The sequence below is a fragment of the Bufo bufo genome, chromosome 7 (assembly GCF_905171765.1).
Source record: "Bufo bufo chromosome 7, aBufBuf1.1, whole genome shotgun sequence".
NCBI lineage: Eukaryota > Metazoa > Chordata > Amphibia > Anura > Bufonidae > Bufo > Bufo bufo.
The window spans coordinates 117342794-117358311 of NC_053395.1; the positions used below are offsets into that span (position 1 = coordinate 117342794).

A 15518-nucleotide genomic window follows, 5' to 3' on the forward strand; every position below is an offset into this window, starting at 1 on the left:
TGTTTCAAGGACTTTATAAAGAACCAGGGAACAGTTATTACTTGTTTAGAAAAGGCAATTTAGACATCAAAAAAGTTAAGGATTCTTTACAGTTAGAGCAGAATGCCAATACTATGTCAACATATACAAAAGGGCTAGATACTTATCTAATTGCAAACAGAAACTGATGGTTAAGATTAACAATTCATATTGTATCCTAAAAGGGTTGGACTCGATGGGCCTGTGTTGTTGTATTTTTTTTTCAATCATCAGGAACTAAAATGTGAGCCACAACTACTGAGCCATCCATTGTTATACCCAGGCTTTTCCTTTTCTTATTTACTGGAAAATTAAATATTTTGTATATTTTATTAATTGTATATTGCTGACTCCTCTGTGCTCCTGGTTTCTTGTGCTACAGGTGCTATGTACTGAAAACTGGATATGCTGTTTCAAATGCCTCAGCAAATTCAGACTATGAGATGCTAATATTTTTCTGTTAATTTATCCTGCTAAAAGGTTATCTTATACTCCATACTTATACTCCATACTATGTTACAATGTTTCCTAAACTGAATACTAGTCAATCCAGTAAAATGCACACAGATATTTGATTGTTAATAATATCCTATAAACAAAAATGATAATTTCTTAAATGAGCACAAATAAACCATAAACTGTCATCTGAACCTATGGAATAAAATTCATTAGTCTGTATAGGAAATGTTTGGCAGATGACTATTAATGATTGCCGCTACCTGGTATCATTACTGTAATTGATACATTTTTTTGTCTCAAAGAATTATAGCTGTCCTACATGTGTCTTCAGTTCTTCAGTATATCTTCAGTATTTAGTACCCTTTATAATATAAAATAACAGGATCCACAGCCTCAGGTTCTGTTTTCAACAGGATCAAGACAAAACACAGTTCCTTCCACAGTTAATCCCATTTTGAACCCATCCTGCAAAATAAAAGTGGTCTACTGTGAATTAAAGAGTCACTGTAGTTTCACACAATTTAATTTAATAGAGAATGGTGAAATTAGCAAATTTCTAACTCACTTCATTTAAACATATGCCTGTGTCCACCTGAAAAAAGGTGTAACATTATGGCCTAAATTGAAGTACACAGGCTGTTAGGCTAGATCTGTCTCTAGTAACAGAGACATGAAAGAAGATTAACAAGTAATGGGGACATGTCAGAGCTGGTTGAGCTCCTGAGTCTGATAGTAGAACTGATTCTACACTGCTTCTGAACTCTTGTATGTCTAATCTCATTATCAGCTTTCTGTGCTCCCTAGGAGACGAGGTCACTCTATACAGTACTGACAGATTCCATAGAAGGGAGGCACCTCCTGCTTGTGAGAGAAATGCGACTAGCTGTACAGCTGAAACAAAGAATAATATGGCTAGAGGAATACATTAGGGAAGCCCAAAAAAGATCTGCTCTTTCACATTTATGATTGTACAATGAAGCACAGCCATTATGCTAACTTTAAAAAAAAAACTTAGGCACACTTTAAATATAATTAAAATATAGTTTGGTTTTGGATAGTTAGTCTACATTTCCAGGAACTAACTGAATTTGAATTGCTAGAAAGAAACTGAATCTTTTCCCACAAAGCTATAAATCAATCTGCTCAACTCTTCCTGCTCTATATAACATGCTGTCTGCAGATTGCATTGCATGTTTTCATGACAGGTTATCGTTAACTACTTCACATCCGGGCCATTCACCCTCTTCCTGACAGAGCCTAATTTTGCAAATCTGATATGTGTCACTTTATGTGGCAATATCTTTGGAACGCTTTTAGTTATCCAAGCCTTTCTCAGATTGTTTTCTCGCCACATATTGTACTTCATGACAGTGGTAAATTTGAGTTGATATATTTCACCTTTAATTATTTAATCATTATTTAACCAAATAATCCAAAATGTATAAAATTTTTTGAAAAAGTCAGAATTTTCTAAATGTATATTTCTCTTTAGAAAGTGATAGGGGCGGAGCCAGCACCCAAGCTTGATGGCCGTGTCTTGCAGAGCTCCGGATCTCAACCTGCAGTGGAGGCAGCTATATCTAGCACATAGAAGCAGAGATGGTCAAGATCGGACGCTGCAGACCCGGAGACTCGGGGGCACTTACCAAAACTTCATCTCAGTCCTCAGGCATGACGAAATTCCTAAAGAAACAACCGAGCACCCTGGCTCCTAAGGAGGCCAAGATGGTGGCGGCAGCATGACGCCCCCAGGAAGCTGCTACAGACGGTATGTCAGAGGGCGACAGTGAGGGAGAAGAATTTAATGAGACCCACAGCCTCACGGTTTCATGCTGCTTTATTAAACAGGGGCTCGAAGAGGCTCTGGGGACAATTAAGCAAAATCTGACGGTGATGGCCTAAGAGATACAGCATATAGGCCACCGGGTCGAGACCTTGGAAAGTGTACAGGCCTCAGCCATTGAGCACAGTACAGCTGTCTCACAGTCTCTCGCTATGTGCCAATCTCACATTAACTCTCTATATACTTCTCTTGAAGATCAGGAAAACCGCAGCAGGAGAAATAACCTCTGATTTAGGGGAATTCCTGAAACAGTGACTGCAGATGACATCCCGTCATACGGGTTGCAACCATACTAATGGGGGAAGACAAATCCTCCGCCACTGTAATAGAAAGGGCCTACAGCACACTTCGGCAGCGCCCCAAAGACTCTGAACCACCAAGGAATATTATATGCAGATTCCTGAATTTTCAAGATAAATAAATGATTCTCACTGCTGCTAGATCAGCGGATAATGTTTTGCTGGGGGATGCTCCTATCTCGATCTACCAAGACCTCTCCCCCCATACTTTACAGAAAAGGAGAGCCCTTAAACCGCTCACAGATCGGCTCAGGGAAAAAAGGGTCCCATATCGATGGACTTTCCCTTTTGGATTAATCTAACCTTCACACTCTCTGGCAAGCGAGTGCTTATCTCTTCTTTTGCTGACCTCCGGAAGCATTCAATACTTTGGGCATCCCACCTCTGGAGATAGAAAACTGGGATAGTCTCTCTGTTGTGGCCACCTTACCGTCCCTCCCCAAACTACAACCTTGGGAACAAATAACCCCTAAAAATACACTGCACAGCCACTAATGTAGAAAACGAGTTTATTGTACAGTTACCAAATATAATAAAATACATGTATATGTGGCTATACAGACACAGTACAAAAAACAAGGACTACATAAACTTTGTCAATAAATAATTGCAGATAATACCAAACACTCCCAGGCTACCTGCATGAGAGAATCTCACTATACAGGTATATAAAGTGCACAGTGCATAAGTGAGAAGGTAACCAAGGGACAATCAACTGCCATTTGTATACAGACCAGTGTAGTCCAGGCCCCTGTTGAACCTTGGGAACAAGCAACCACTCCTAAACAGCAGTGTGTCAAGAGGAGGAACGACGCCCTGACTCCCAAAAGGATTTCTTGGCCTTTGAATGACACTTGACTATCTCTGTTGTAGGCCGATGGCCTGGTCTATATTCCTCCTCTCCTCATAGCCACACCTAGACATTGCTTGTTTCTCCTATTTACTCATATCCCTTACTATTCTATTTCTTTGTCATGTCCTTATGACAACTCCTCCTTCTCCTCTATTATATTTTTTACCATCTGATACTCCCCTCTTATTTCTTATTATCCATCTCCTCCACTAGAGCTTAACAATACATCTCTGTTATGTTAAAATGCTTAGTCTACTTCCACTGACCTGCAGGTCTGTAACGTTAATTACTTCTACTGTTATGGAATATATTAATATAATGGACACTTGCTTGTCACTTACAAAATGGTGTCTGTCCGAGAGACAACCCCCAGTATGCATTCTATGATTGAAACTATTTGCAGCAAAAACTTGAAACTGTCAGGAATTCCTCTAAGTCCATCATACATATGTCTTAAACTTATTTCCTGTTTACATTCCTTCTTGCTAAAAAAAACAATCATGTGAGCCCACTTCTCCCACTTATATGGAGTGTATATAATGTGAAGCCCCCACCTAATATAATTAGAGTTATGCTTTGACCTTATATAGAGTGTCAGTTTGGAGCAGTGTATCAACCTACCTGACCATTGATCAGAACCAGAACAATTTGGCGCCCAACGTGGGGCTCGAAGGTTGGACCCCCTGTTCCCGTACCCCCGGAGATCAGATGTAGGAGGGGCGCACCAATGGACACCGGAATCGCTACCCGTGATATGAGGTAAGAAAACAGAGTAATCTTGCCTATACTGTGTCCCCTGGTGTAGCCTCTTGTCATCTGTCTGAGGAAGGGGTGCGGTGGCAGTTGGGGCGCCTTTGAGGGCACGCAAGTAAGAGCCCCACAGTAATTGATGAGATTTCAATACACTGTGTTTTATGTGTTGTTCTGACATCGTTATGACCTTGAGCACCTGTGTATAAACTACCAAGTTACAAAATAAGGAAGCCTACCTTATTTGCCTACATCGCGGTACAGCCAGAGGCGTCTGTCCAGATAGTAGAAGGGGAGGAGGTGGTTAGAACTGGTCCAAAGGTGTACTAAGTGTCTGACTCCAAGAAGAACTCAGGTAGTTCAGGAACACAGGGTGCAAGCACAGGTTACAGACTAGATGACTCCAGGAGATATAAAATTATGGGAAATGTTGAAAGTGTCCTGAAGGAATGCTGCTCACCGGAACAGTATGTGGTGGACAAGAGAGGTAAACGCTTCGTAAAGTGTTTACCCAGGTTGGAGAAACATTATGAGATGTGTAAAGGTGGCACTCTTTCTATTGATACATGGAGAGCATTAATAAATGAGAAGAAAGGAGCATTAGTGCGGGCGCACACAGGTGACGCGCGTGCCTCCCTCTCGAGCAGTGAGCTCCCAGCCCATGTGAGACGCCGCCTCAGCTGAGGGCTTGCCGATCAGCTGTTTCCAGCATGTGAACTCTCCCGTGAATTCTGTCGCGAATCCTGCGGTGAACCCCTGCCGCGAACTCTGCTGTGAAACCCTGCTGCGGACCGCTGTCGCTGCCGCTGCCATGCATCCAACCGGTCTGCTTACCGGTGAAAAGGCAAGCAGTCGAGCTCCAGCCGAACTCCTGCCCTGAGGGAGACCCGACTGGAGTACAGATGACGACAGGCAGTGATGGATGGTGGTTCGCTACTCAGGTCTGAAAGTTGCCTACTCCCTTATCTCCAGGTCCCCCTCTTGATGAGTGTCGGTACAAGGTTAGATTCATGGCTTCTGGTGCAGTGCAGGAGTGGAATCGGGCATTTGGTCAGGCTATCTACCGAGGTGAGGCAAATGGTATAAGGGGAAATAACTGAGGGGAATCAAGGTTGCCAACGGAACGATCCCAAGGTCCAGCTGGGGAACCAGTTGGGAGCCCTCCTCTTGGCTCCCCTTGCTTTGAAATATACATTGGAGGCTAAGTTTATACCCGGAGCTGGAGGGAGACGGCTGATGCCATGCACCGTGAGGGGTAAGAGGGGGGCAAAGGAAATGGAGAACTGTTAAAACAATCTGATTCTGTGAAGGTTAGCCCCCTACAAACTTCTCTACCCCTAGACTAGATGGGCGGTAGGCAATGCTAATGTGGAGATGATTACTGAAATCTTGTTTTGTGGAGAGAACGACGCATTTACGACTGCTGGCTTTTTCAGCTTTATGCGATGTAGCACATGTGAATGAGCCCTATAGTGGCAATGTAGTACATGATAATATTCCTCTTTAATCTGTGCTATTGGAAGATAAGAATTTTGGAGGCACCTCCTTTCCCCCCTCTGAGGCCGACCTTGTTTGTTTCTATCTTAAGAAGACCGGTGGATTGTAAGATCCTGGACCTTTTTTGTTTTTTATTCCCCTTTATATGCATAGCTGCATTTTTTCCTGCCCCCTTATTAATATAATTGTGGACCAATTGAACTCTTCAAACTATTGCTCGATTTGGCAGTATTGCAGGCCTACAATCTGGTGATTAGTTAAGGCTGAGTCGTTCCCGACGAACTGCTTCTGAATAACTACTGCATGAAAAATTAACTTATTTATGAACACTGAATTGTTTTTTACTAATTTATTAACCGGCTGATTGTAAATAGGAGATTAACTATACTCTTGCTATATAAGCGATAGTAAACTAAGGGAGGAAAAGGGGAAGGGGAAAGAAAGGGAAGAGAAGGAAAAAGCAGGGGAAAGAAAAGAGAAGGGAGGGGGAAGAAAACAAGGAAAAAAAAGGGGAGGAGGGGAAAAAAAGGGAAAGAAAATAGAAAAAAAAGAAAGGGGAAAAAGGGAGAGGGAGGGAAGGAAAGAAAAGAAAAGGGGAAGGAAAGAAAGGGGGAAAAGGGAAAGAAGAAGGAAGGTAAAAGAAAAATAAATTTGAAATGTCTAGACAAGGGGTAGGAAAAAAGGGGAGAGCTCAACCAGAATTAAATACCTCGATCTCTCCGATGTTTAATTAAGAGAGCAGAAAGATTGAAACAACAATTATTGATCAATACAAGTGTACAGATTAGTCCTCCTAGGAGGAAGAAGGATGATATACTCCAAATTCAGGAGGGGGGAACCTCCTTGTCAATGTGAGACTACCTGCTGATGATGAATTCCAGCCTGGAGGGAGTGGTAACAAACAGTTAAAAGATGTGGAGAGAACTACTTCTACTCAGGAGGAGCAGGTGCCAAGCCTGCAGGATATATTTCGAGAAATAAAAAAATGTAACCTGGCAATACAGGATCTTTCTCTCCAGACTGGAAACATTAAGGAAACAGTGGGACTCCTCAGGAGAGATCTACAAAAATATAAAGATAGGTTGGTAGAAGTAGAGAAGAGAACATCTGACGCTGAGGACCTGCTGCAGACAATAGTTAAAGAAAAAAGTGTTTTAAAGGAGGAAAATAGAGAACTTAAAAGTAGATTACTGGATTTGGAAAATAGGTCCAGAAGGTCCAACTTGAGATGTTTGGGGTTTCCGGAAGGCGTGGAAGGACAAGAACCTTGTGGTTTTATACAAACTTGGTTAAGGGAACAACTGGGTCAGGATATCTCAGATCATAAAAATTTTATAGAGTGAGTTCACAGACTGTCGGCAAGACTGCCCCCCCTCCCCCGGGTACAAGATCGCGACCAATTATAATCAATTTTTTATCGGTCAGAGACAAGGAGGAGGTAATACGCAGGTCAAGAAATAAAAGGAAGCTAGAATATGCAGGTACAATAATAATGTTATTCTATGACTATGCAAAAGAAACAGTAAGAGAAAGAAGTCAATTTATTGATGTAAAAAAAATGTTGCGCTTAAATAACGTAAAGTACTCAATGATGTTTCCGGCTAAGTTGAGAGTCGAATGGGAGAATAAAACCTGGTTCTTTGATACAGCAGAGGCAGCGGGAGAATGGATCAAAGAAAAGATAAAAACTTGAGGCGTAAATAGGGCTGGGGCCTAGCCGGGAGGGAGCAATGCAAGAGAGAGAGCCAGGTTCGGATGTTATCCTGGGCCATTCAGGCAGGGTGAGTTAGGGAGGGTTTTGCAACCTGTTGCGGCGTTCATTGCTGGGAGGGAAGCAAGAGGGGGGGAAAATATATATATAAAATATAACTTTTACTATAATTTCACTAAAAGCATTGGTGGTTGCAGTGGGACAAAGGACAAAATAACATACATACATATAAACACATATATTGCCACCATCTAGAGCCGCGGTAAGATAATAGTGGATGGGTCTTACCCCGTCCTGTAGACACACGACCAATGGATGGTGGGTGGCGTCAGTGCTCCAGTGTGATAACAGGCACTGGTGCCCAAAATGCTTCTGTTGGTATGGCAATCTGGACACTCCTATAATGCCCTGGTCTAGAGCCCTCCCTATATGGATGGTCAGGGGCTATCCTCATAGACCTGCCTCAACGACATGGAGCACCCGCCCCGACAGGGGCGACCCCATACGGAACCTGGTCCTAAATGGGGCCTATTCCCTGTAAATCCCTTACTGTATGGCCCTACATGCCATATTTCGTTCAATTAAAAATGGAGCTCGTCAGGGGCTTATTGAAGTCAGAAGGTTTCTACAAAAACACAGAAAAAGATACGCACAAAACGTGGTCACTAAATGTGCTTAATTTGATATACATTCAAATAACATTATTAGGTATGTATTCTCAACTTACTATTTCAGCAGAGAGTTTCTCTTTGTAGATACAAAGCAGTATGGACGGTCAGTGGTACACGTCCCTGCCGGGGTATGGGGACACTTCCCCATACCCCGGCAGGGACGTGTACTAATGACCGTCCAGTGGGCTGGGGGGGGTCTGTGGATGGCACTGTTATATAACAGTGCCAGCCACAAACCCCCCCCCCCTGTAACAGTGTTCGTCATCCACAGATCCCCCCATAAGTGTCCGTCATCCACAGATCCCCCCATAAGTGTCCGTCATCCACAGATCCCCCCATAAGTGTCCGTCATCCACAGATCCCCCCATAAGTGTCCGTCATCCACAGATCCCCCATAAGTGTCCGTCATCCACAGATCCCCCCATAAGTGTCCGTCATCCACAGATCCCCCCCATAACAGTGTCCGTCATCCACAGATCCCCCCCATAACAGTGTCCGTCATCCACAGATCCTCCCATAACAGTGTCCGTCATCCACAGATCCCCCCCCCTATAACAGTGTCCGTCATCCACAGATCCCCCCATCACAGTGTCCGTCATCCACAGACCACCATTAGTTCCAAACCCACCAAAAGCACATCTTTTGGTAAAAAAATAATTTTTTTCTTATTTTCCTCCCCAAAAACCTAGGTGCGTCTTATAGAGCGAAAAATACGGTAACTAACACTTATATTACAACAGAACTGGGTTGGATCGATATCTGGAGGGTAATGTACCCAAAGCTAAAAAGATATTCATGTTTTTCTAAAACACATAGGAGTTTATCACGGATTGATTTAGTTTTTACTGATAATAAAGACGCACAGGATATTGAAGAGGTTAAGTATGGACGACGAGGGATTTCGGATCACAATTCAATTATAATAAATATAAAAACAAAAGAAAATAAAAAATAGAAGGATGAATAAAAGTATAGGATGGATTAATATAATGGGTATTCATAATAAGATATTGAAAGAGATTAGGGAATATTTTGAGATAAATGAGGGGTCAACTGAAAACAATATGGTATGGGATGCCGCAAAGGCCTTTATAAGAGGGATTATCACTAAATAAACCGCAATATATAGGAAGGGAATAAGGAAAAGAATTATGGATTTAGAAAGTGAGGTGGAAAAATCTGAAAAAAATATATCGATAACCCCATAGTACAAGTGGATAGATAAAGCGGCCAAATTGGAAACGGATCTGCTCCTAATGGCGGAACAACAGAAAGAGAACTATGTAAGGGATAATTACATATATGCACACATACCTGGTAAAAAGCTGGCTGCTTTGGTGGCAACCCAGATAAAAAATTATAAATATATTCACTGTCTGATAGATAAATCTGGCCATAAAATTACTAAACAAACGGCTAAAATAGATCTTCTTAAGGAATAATTTGAAGATATGTAAAGTAGTAAGATAAATAAGAGTGTTGTAATTCCACCACAGTTTTTAGGTAAAATTACTATTACTATGTTAACTGCTGACCAAAGAGAAAGCCTAGAAGCTCCTATAGACTCTGTAGAAGTGGAGGCAATATTGTCAAAGATAACTAAGAACAAGACCCCAGGAATAGATGGGATTCCATTAGAAATTTATGCCCAATATAAAGAACTATTAATTCCGAAATTGCTCATAATGTGGACCGCCTGTAGGGAATTAGGAAAACTCCCAGATTCTGTGAGAGAAGCTTTGATAACACTAATTTTAAAATCAGGAAAAGATTCGACACTTCCGGATTCATACCGTCCTCTCTCATTAATTAACACCGACAATAAAATATTAGCAAGGATCCTAGCAAATAGACTCGGGAACGTAGTCCCTGGGATCATCCATGAGGATCAGTCGGGCTTCATGTCAGGTAAAACTACAACTGATAATATAATGAGATATTTTATGGGTACCCAGTTGGAACCCACAAACTGTGGTGAATGTATGATTGTAACTATAGATGCATCCAAAGCTTTTGACACAATAGAATGGCCCTTTCTATTTGCTAATTTGACGAGAATGGGATTCGGAGATAACTTTATAGACTGGGTTAAATTACTATATACTGAAGCCTCTGCAAGGGTAATACTGAATGGCGAATACTCGGATAAAATACATATTGGTAGGGGGGTTAGGCAGGGTTGCCCCCTATCCCCTCTGCTATTCGCCATAGCTATGGAACCCTTAGCTGATTTGATTAGACAAGATAAAGAAATTGTGGGCTTCAGGTTTGGGGCCCATGAGGAAAATATTTCATTATATACAGACGATATTATGCTGTTTGTAGGATCATATGGCTCACTTATGAAGATCTTTCAGGTATTTGAAGATTATAGTAATTATGCTGGACTGAATATAAACTGGTCCAAATCGGCCTGTATCCCGATTAATCCTCTGAATGGTTTTCACCAGGATTACTGGAAATTAAAGAGATGCAGGAACCGGTTAAGTATTTAGGTATCCAGTTAACACCTAATCCCAGGGATCATGTACAGTTGAATGTACTCCCCAAAATACAGGAGATGCGTGAAAAAATAGAAGTTTGGAACAAAATACATATTTCGATGGTGGGTCGCATTTCACTGGTGAAAATGTGTATATTACCTTCTTTTGAAAGACATGTTCTGGAATGCACCAATAATAATCCCTAAGAGAATTTTTAAAACAATAGTTACTTTAATAACGGATTTGATATGGCGAGGTAAAAAACCGAGAATAAGATATTGTATATTCACGAGAAAGAGGGTGGATTATCAGTTCCGGATTTAGAACTTTATTTTATAGCTGGACAGATCAAAAACATGATAATGTGGAGCAAGTCACATAGTTATAAGAGTATGGTAGCAGGGATTAATAAAAACTTGGAAAATTGTAGCATTTTTTAATTAGTAGAAGCGGATATTTTGTCACAACAACAAGTTAATAAAATACCCTTATTTGAGTTATGGACTAAATCTTGGAATAGGGTAAAGGAACTGTGGTCTCAGAAGGGAATACATTCAGACACCTTGCTATGGGATAATACTCATTTAAGGGAATTGAAATTAATTGAACAAAAAGTCTGGTGGAAACATGGAATTTTCAAACTGGGCCAGATATGGAAAGAGGGAGATATAATCACCTACCAAGACCTTTAAAATTAATATCTAACGGGGGGGCAGAGCCTGCACTTGAGGTGAATGGACGTGTGAAGGACGGCTCTCCTGCCTGCATAACCCTCACAGCACCATATTATAAGCCCACTGGATCCCACAATGGTTAAAATCGGGGGCCAGAAGCCCACAGAGCAATCGGGCAACAATCGCTCCCAGAATCAAGCTGGGGAAATGGAGAGATTTATTAAAAAGGCAGCCGCTGCGGCAGTGAGCTGCGAATCCAAGATGGCGCCCGGCACACCACGCTCAGCACACAAGCTATCAGCAGCGTCCGGTGGTGACAAGGTAGGGGATGATCCCAGCGATGCGGACTGTTTGCCCATATCTAGAGCTTTCCTAAAGGAGGCCCTAGCAGAAGCCCTGGGTCCCCTTAGCCTGGATATCTCCTCAATAAAAGAGGACGTCAAGCACATAGGCCGGAGGGTGGAGGCTTTAGAGGAAACCCAGGCCGCGATCCTGCAGCACCAGTCCGAAGTCTCATCTTGCCTGTCCCTGGCTCAATGCCACATTAACTCCTTATACACAGCCATGGAGGATCAGGAGAACAGGAGCAGGCGCAACAATTTGCGATTCAGAGGCATTCCGGAAACTGTCTCAGCCATGGACATTCCTGAAACAATAATTCAGATATGCCTGAAAATTCTGGGGCCTGAATCTGCACACGAGGTACTGCTTGAAAGGGCCCATAGAGCTCTCAGGCCTAAACCGCAAGCGAATGAGCCCCCCAAAGATGTAATATGTAAATTTTTACACTTCCCTGTAAAAGAAGCCATACTGGCAAATGCTAGAAATTCTAGCTCCGTTGAGTGGGAGGAAAACACTATCACCATATTCCAAGACTTGGCGCAGTCAACTCTTAAGAAACGCAAAGCCCTGAGACCTCTCACAGAATGGCTGCGACAGCACAGAATTATCTACAGGTGGACATTCCCGTTCGGCTTATCTTTCCTGCATGACGGTCGACGTGTTCACATCTCCTCTTTTACTGATCTGGATAAAGCCTACGACCTTCTCCAGATTACCCCATTGCCCATTGAGAACTGGGACGTGGCCCAGAACTTGAGCTCCTTACCTAACCTCCCTCAGGTGACCCCCTGGGAATCTTTAAGTACCCCAAAGCCCCAAAGAAGCAGAAGGGGGAACTCCTTCTCCACCCCCAAGCGTTTGTCCATGGTGGAAAAGTAATGTGTTCTGCTCTTCCTAAGTTTAGGTGGACTTCATACAACATCATATGGGACATACGGATTTTATGTTATTGTTAAACTGGTTTACTGTGTGATGACTCCTTGTATACTGGGTAGGGAGCCGAGCTTATACTCTTCTTTCATTTTCTTGAATCATACTTTGCTCTCTGCCCAGTATATGACGATGAAACAGTAGGGATCTCTTTCTTGAATTTCCCATCTTTTGTAAGGTTAGACCAGTCACATAGCTAAGTATCAAGATCCAGCTACCTCCAGTATAAATGTACCCTCCCATACCTTGGTAGCAGTGTGAGACACCTAAAGCTGCCCACCTATACCTTTTAATACTCCACTTTATCCTCTCCTCCAATTGATGTAGTCTGATCACTCCCATATACCACCTATTCCCTGCATGGTTCGTATCGAAGAAAAAATTATAAGGGTTTTCTTTATAACCTTGTAGATTCCCCGACTCTTCTACTAATAATACCTATATCAAAATATTCCAGTATAATTGGAACTACAGAGGGTAGTGCTTCTGGGTGTTATACCCTTTCCTCCCTACATGATGCCTAAGCAGAAAGGCATGATTGATATGACCTACCTGATTTGGATGATGTTTATTCATCGTTTGCCTTTATTCACTGTTTTATTTTATGTTCCTAATTGTTATTGTTTTGACAGGTACTCTGAGACTACCCCAATACTCTCTCAAATGGGTGGACAGATGTCCTCACGGATTCAGGGCTCGCAAGCTGAGATCCCCGAATGTTTGGATGCTCCTGAGCTCCCCTCGTGTCCGCGCTTTTTCCTCCACTTTGCTCCTGGTTGGTCAGATTTTCTTTGCTACTACATTTAGAACCTTTCCCCCTCTCTTTGAAGAGACATGGCGGATTTTAAATTAGTCTCATACAATGGTCAAGGGGATGAGATCCCCTTCTAAGAGATCCCAGATTTTCTCTCTCTTGCACAGAGAGAAATGTTCAGTGATCTTTTTGCAGGAGACACATTTCAAACATGGGAATTATCCCAATCTTTCTCACTCTAAATTTCCTAGCTGGTACCATTGTGGTGCTGGAGGTGCGGCCTCGAGGTGAGTCAGCATTGGCTTTGGTAGGGGGCTTCCCTTTCAATATAAATCCCATGTTCAAGACCCGGAAGGTCGGTACCTAATTCTCATAGGCCAAGTAGGGCAATCCATCTTTACTTTTGCAAACATATACGCCCCAAACGTAGACCAGAGTGGCTGGCTCACCCCAGTACTCTCTCTTATAGAGAAACACAGAGAGGGTTTTCTGATTATGGCAGGTGACTTCAATATAGCTTTAAATCCCTCAATAGACACCTCTTCCAAAAAATCTCCAGTATCGGCAAAAACTCTCAGTTTGTTACACATGAAATTTCATAACCTGGGAGTCTTAGACGTCTGGCGCTGCCACAATCCCGAAGCGATTGATTATTCCTTATATCCCCCTGCTAACAAGTCATACAGTAGAATTGACTATATTTTAATCCCGAAAGAAAAGCTGCAATTCTGCTCATTCCCAAAAATTGGAAATATTACCCTGTCCGATCATGCCCCAATTTATTGTGAAATCCACTCAGACCAGAAAACTAACAGACAAACCAACTGGAGATTTAACGAGTCCCTTCTGAACAACGCAAAACACACTGCTCTCATCTCCTCTTACCTTGAGGAATATTTCCTAATAAATACTACTCCTGAGATCTCCCCTCAAACCCTTTGGGACGCTCATAAAGCGTACGTTAGAGGCAGGCTGATTGGTCTCTGCTCCTTTCTGAAGAGAGAATCAGAGAAAAAACTCAGTGACTTGTTATCAAAGATACACATGGCAGAGAAAGCTCACAAACAATCCATGTCAGATCTACAACTAGCGGAACTTTCCTCTCTCAGAGCCCAATTAAAAAACCTTTTAAATGAGCGCTCAGCCAAATTTTTTCTGTTGGTACAGCAGAAAATTTTTGCCCATGGCAATAAAGCCTCCAGATATGATGAACCGTATTAAACAAAGGAGAAGTTCCCGCTATGTTCAATCCCTTAGGTCTCAGCAGGGTAACCTTTTGTTCAAGGCGGAGGAAATAGCTGATCAATTCAGGATATTTTATAATTCCCTTTATAATCTACCAATCCCAGACCTACCTGACCCTTCTACTTCCAGAGAAACCAACATTATCTCCTTTCTTGACACACTTGACCTCCCAGCCTTAACCTCAATACAGCGGGAATTCTTAGCCAAACCTTTCACTGTCTTGGAATTAGATGCTGCCATTAAATCTACCCCCAGAGGTAAATGCCCTGGCCCGGATGGTCTCCCTATATCTTACTTTTATGCTTTCAAAAACATACTCCTACCATATCTGCTCCCTGTCTGTAATTTAGCTATGTCCAATATTCCACTTTCATCTGATATGACTAGGGCCACTATAACAATAATACCCAAGGAAGGCAAAGACCCTACATTATGCTCCAATTATCGCCCAATTTCTCTACTTAATGTAGACCTTAAACTTACAGCCAAGATGCTAGCTACTAGGCTACAGAGCTTCCTACCTTAACTAATCCATCTGGACCATTTAGGTTTCGTAAAAGGGAGAGAGGGGAAGGATAATACCACAAAAATATTAGACTCCTTGTTCTATGCTTTTCATAAACGCACCCCCTTGGTCCTGATTGGCACGGACGCTGAGAAAGCATTTGACAGAGTGGACTGGCTATATATCAGATTGACTCTGTCAAAATTTAAGTTCCCAGAACCATATATCAATGCAATATTTGCAATGTACACGTGCTCCTCGGCGTCCGTGTCGGTCAATGGAATACTATCCCCCTGTTTTCCCATAAGAAATGGGACGAGGCAGGGGTGCCCCCTCTCACCCCTTTTATTTGTACTAGTGATGGAATCCCTTCTACAAGCCCTTAGACAAAATAGTGATATTAGTGGTCTGAAAATAGCTGCACGAGAATTTAAGTTAGCAGCATTTGCTGATGACTTATTGATCACCACCACCAATCCACATA

General features: G+C 42.2%; 1 protein-coding gene across 3 annotated transcripts in view; it reads right to left on the reverse strand.

Moving 5' to 3' along the window:
* Nucleotides 1-241: 241 nt before the first annotated feature.
* The window catches only part of GULP1 (GULP PTB domain containing engulfment adaptor 1), a 729290-nt gene continuing 714013 nt past the window's right edge, over nt 242-15518 (reverse strand). For 2 of the 3 annotated variants that reach the window (XM_040440801.1, XM_040440800.1), the window contains 2 exons: nt 4094-4215; nt 242-942 (listed from right to left, as the gene is read on the reverse strand). In XM_040440801.1, the coding sequence (XP_040296735.1) occupies nt 871-942; nt 4094-4215 (194 nt within the window). In that variant the 3' untranslated portion in view covers nt 242-870. The remainder of the gene's footprint in view (nt 943-4093; nt 4216-15518) is intronic. The other variant, XM_040440803.1, reaches the window with a different exon arrangement.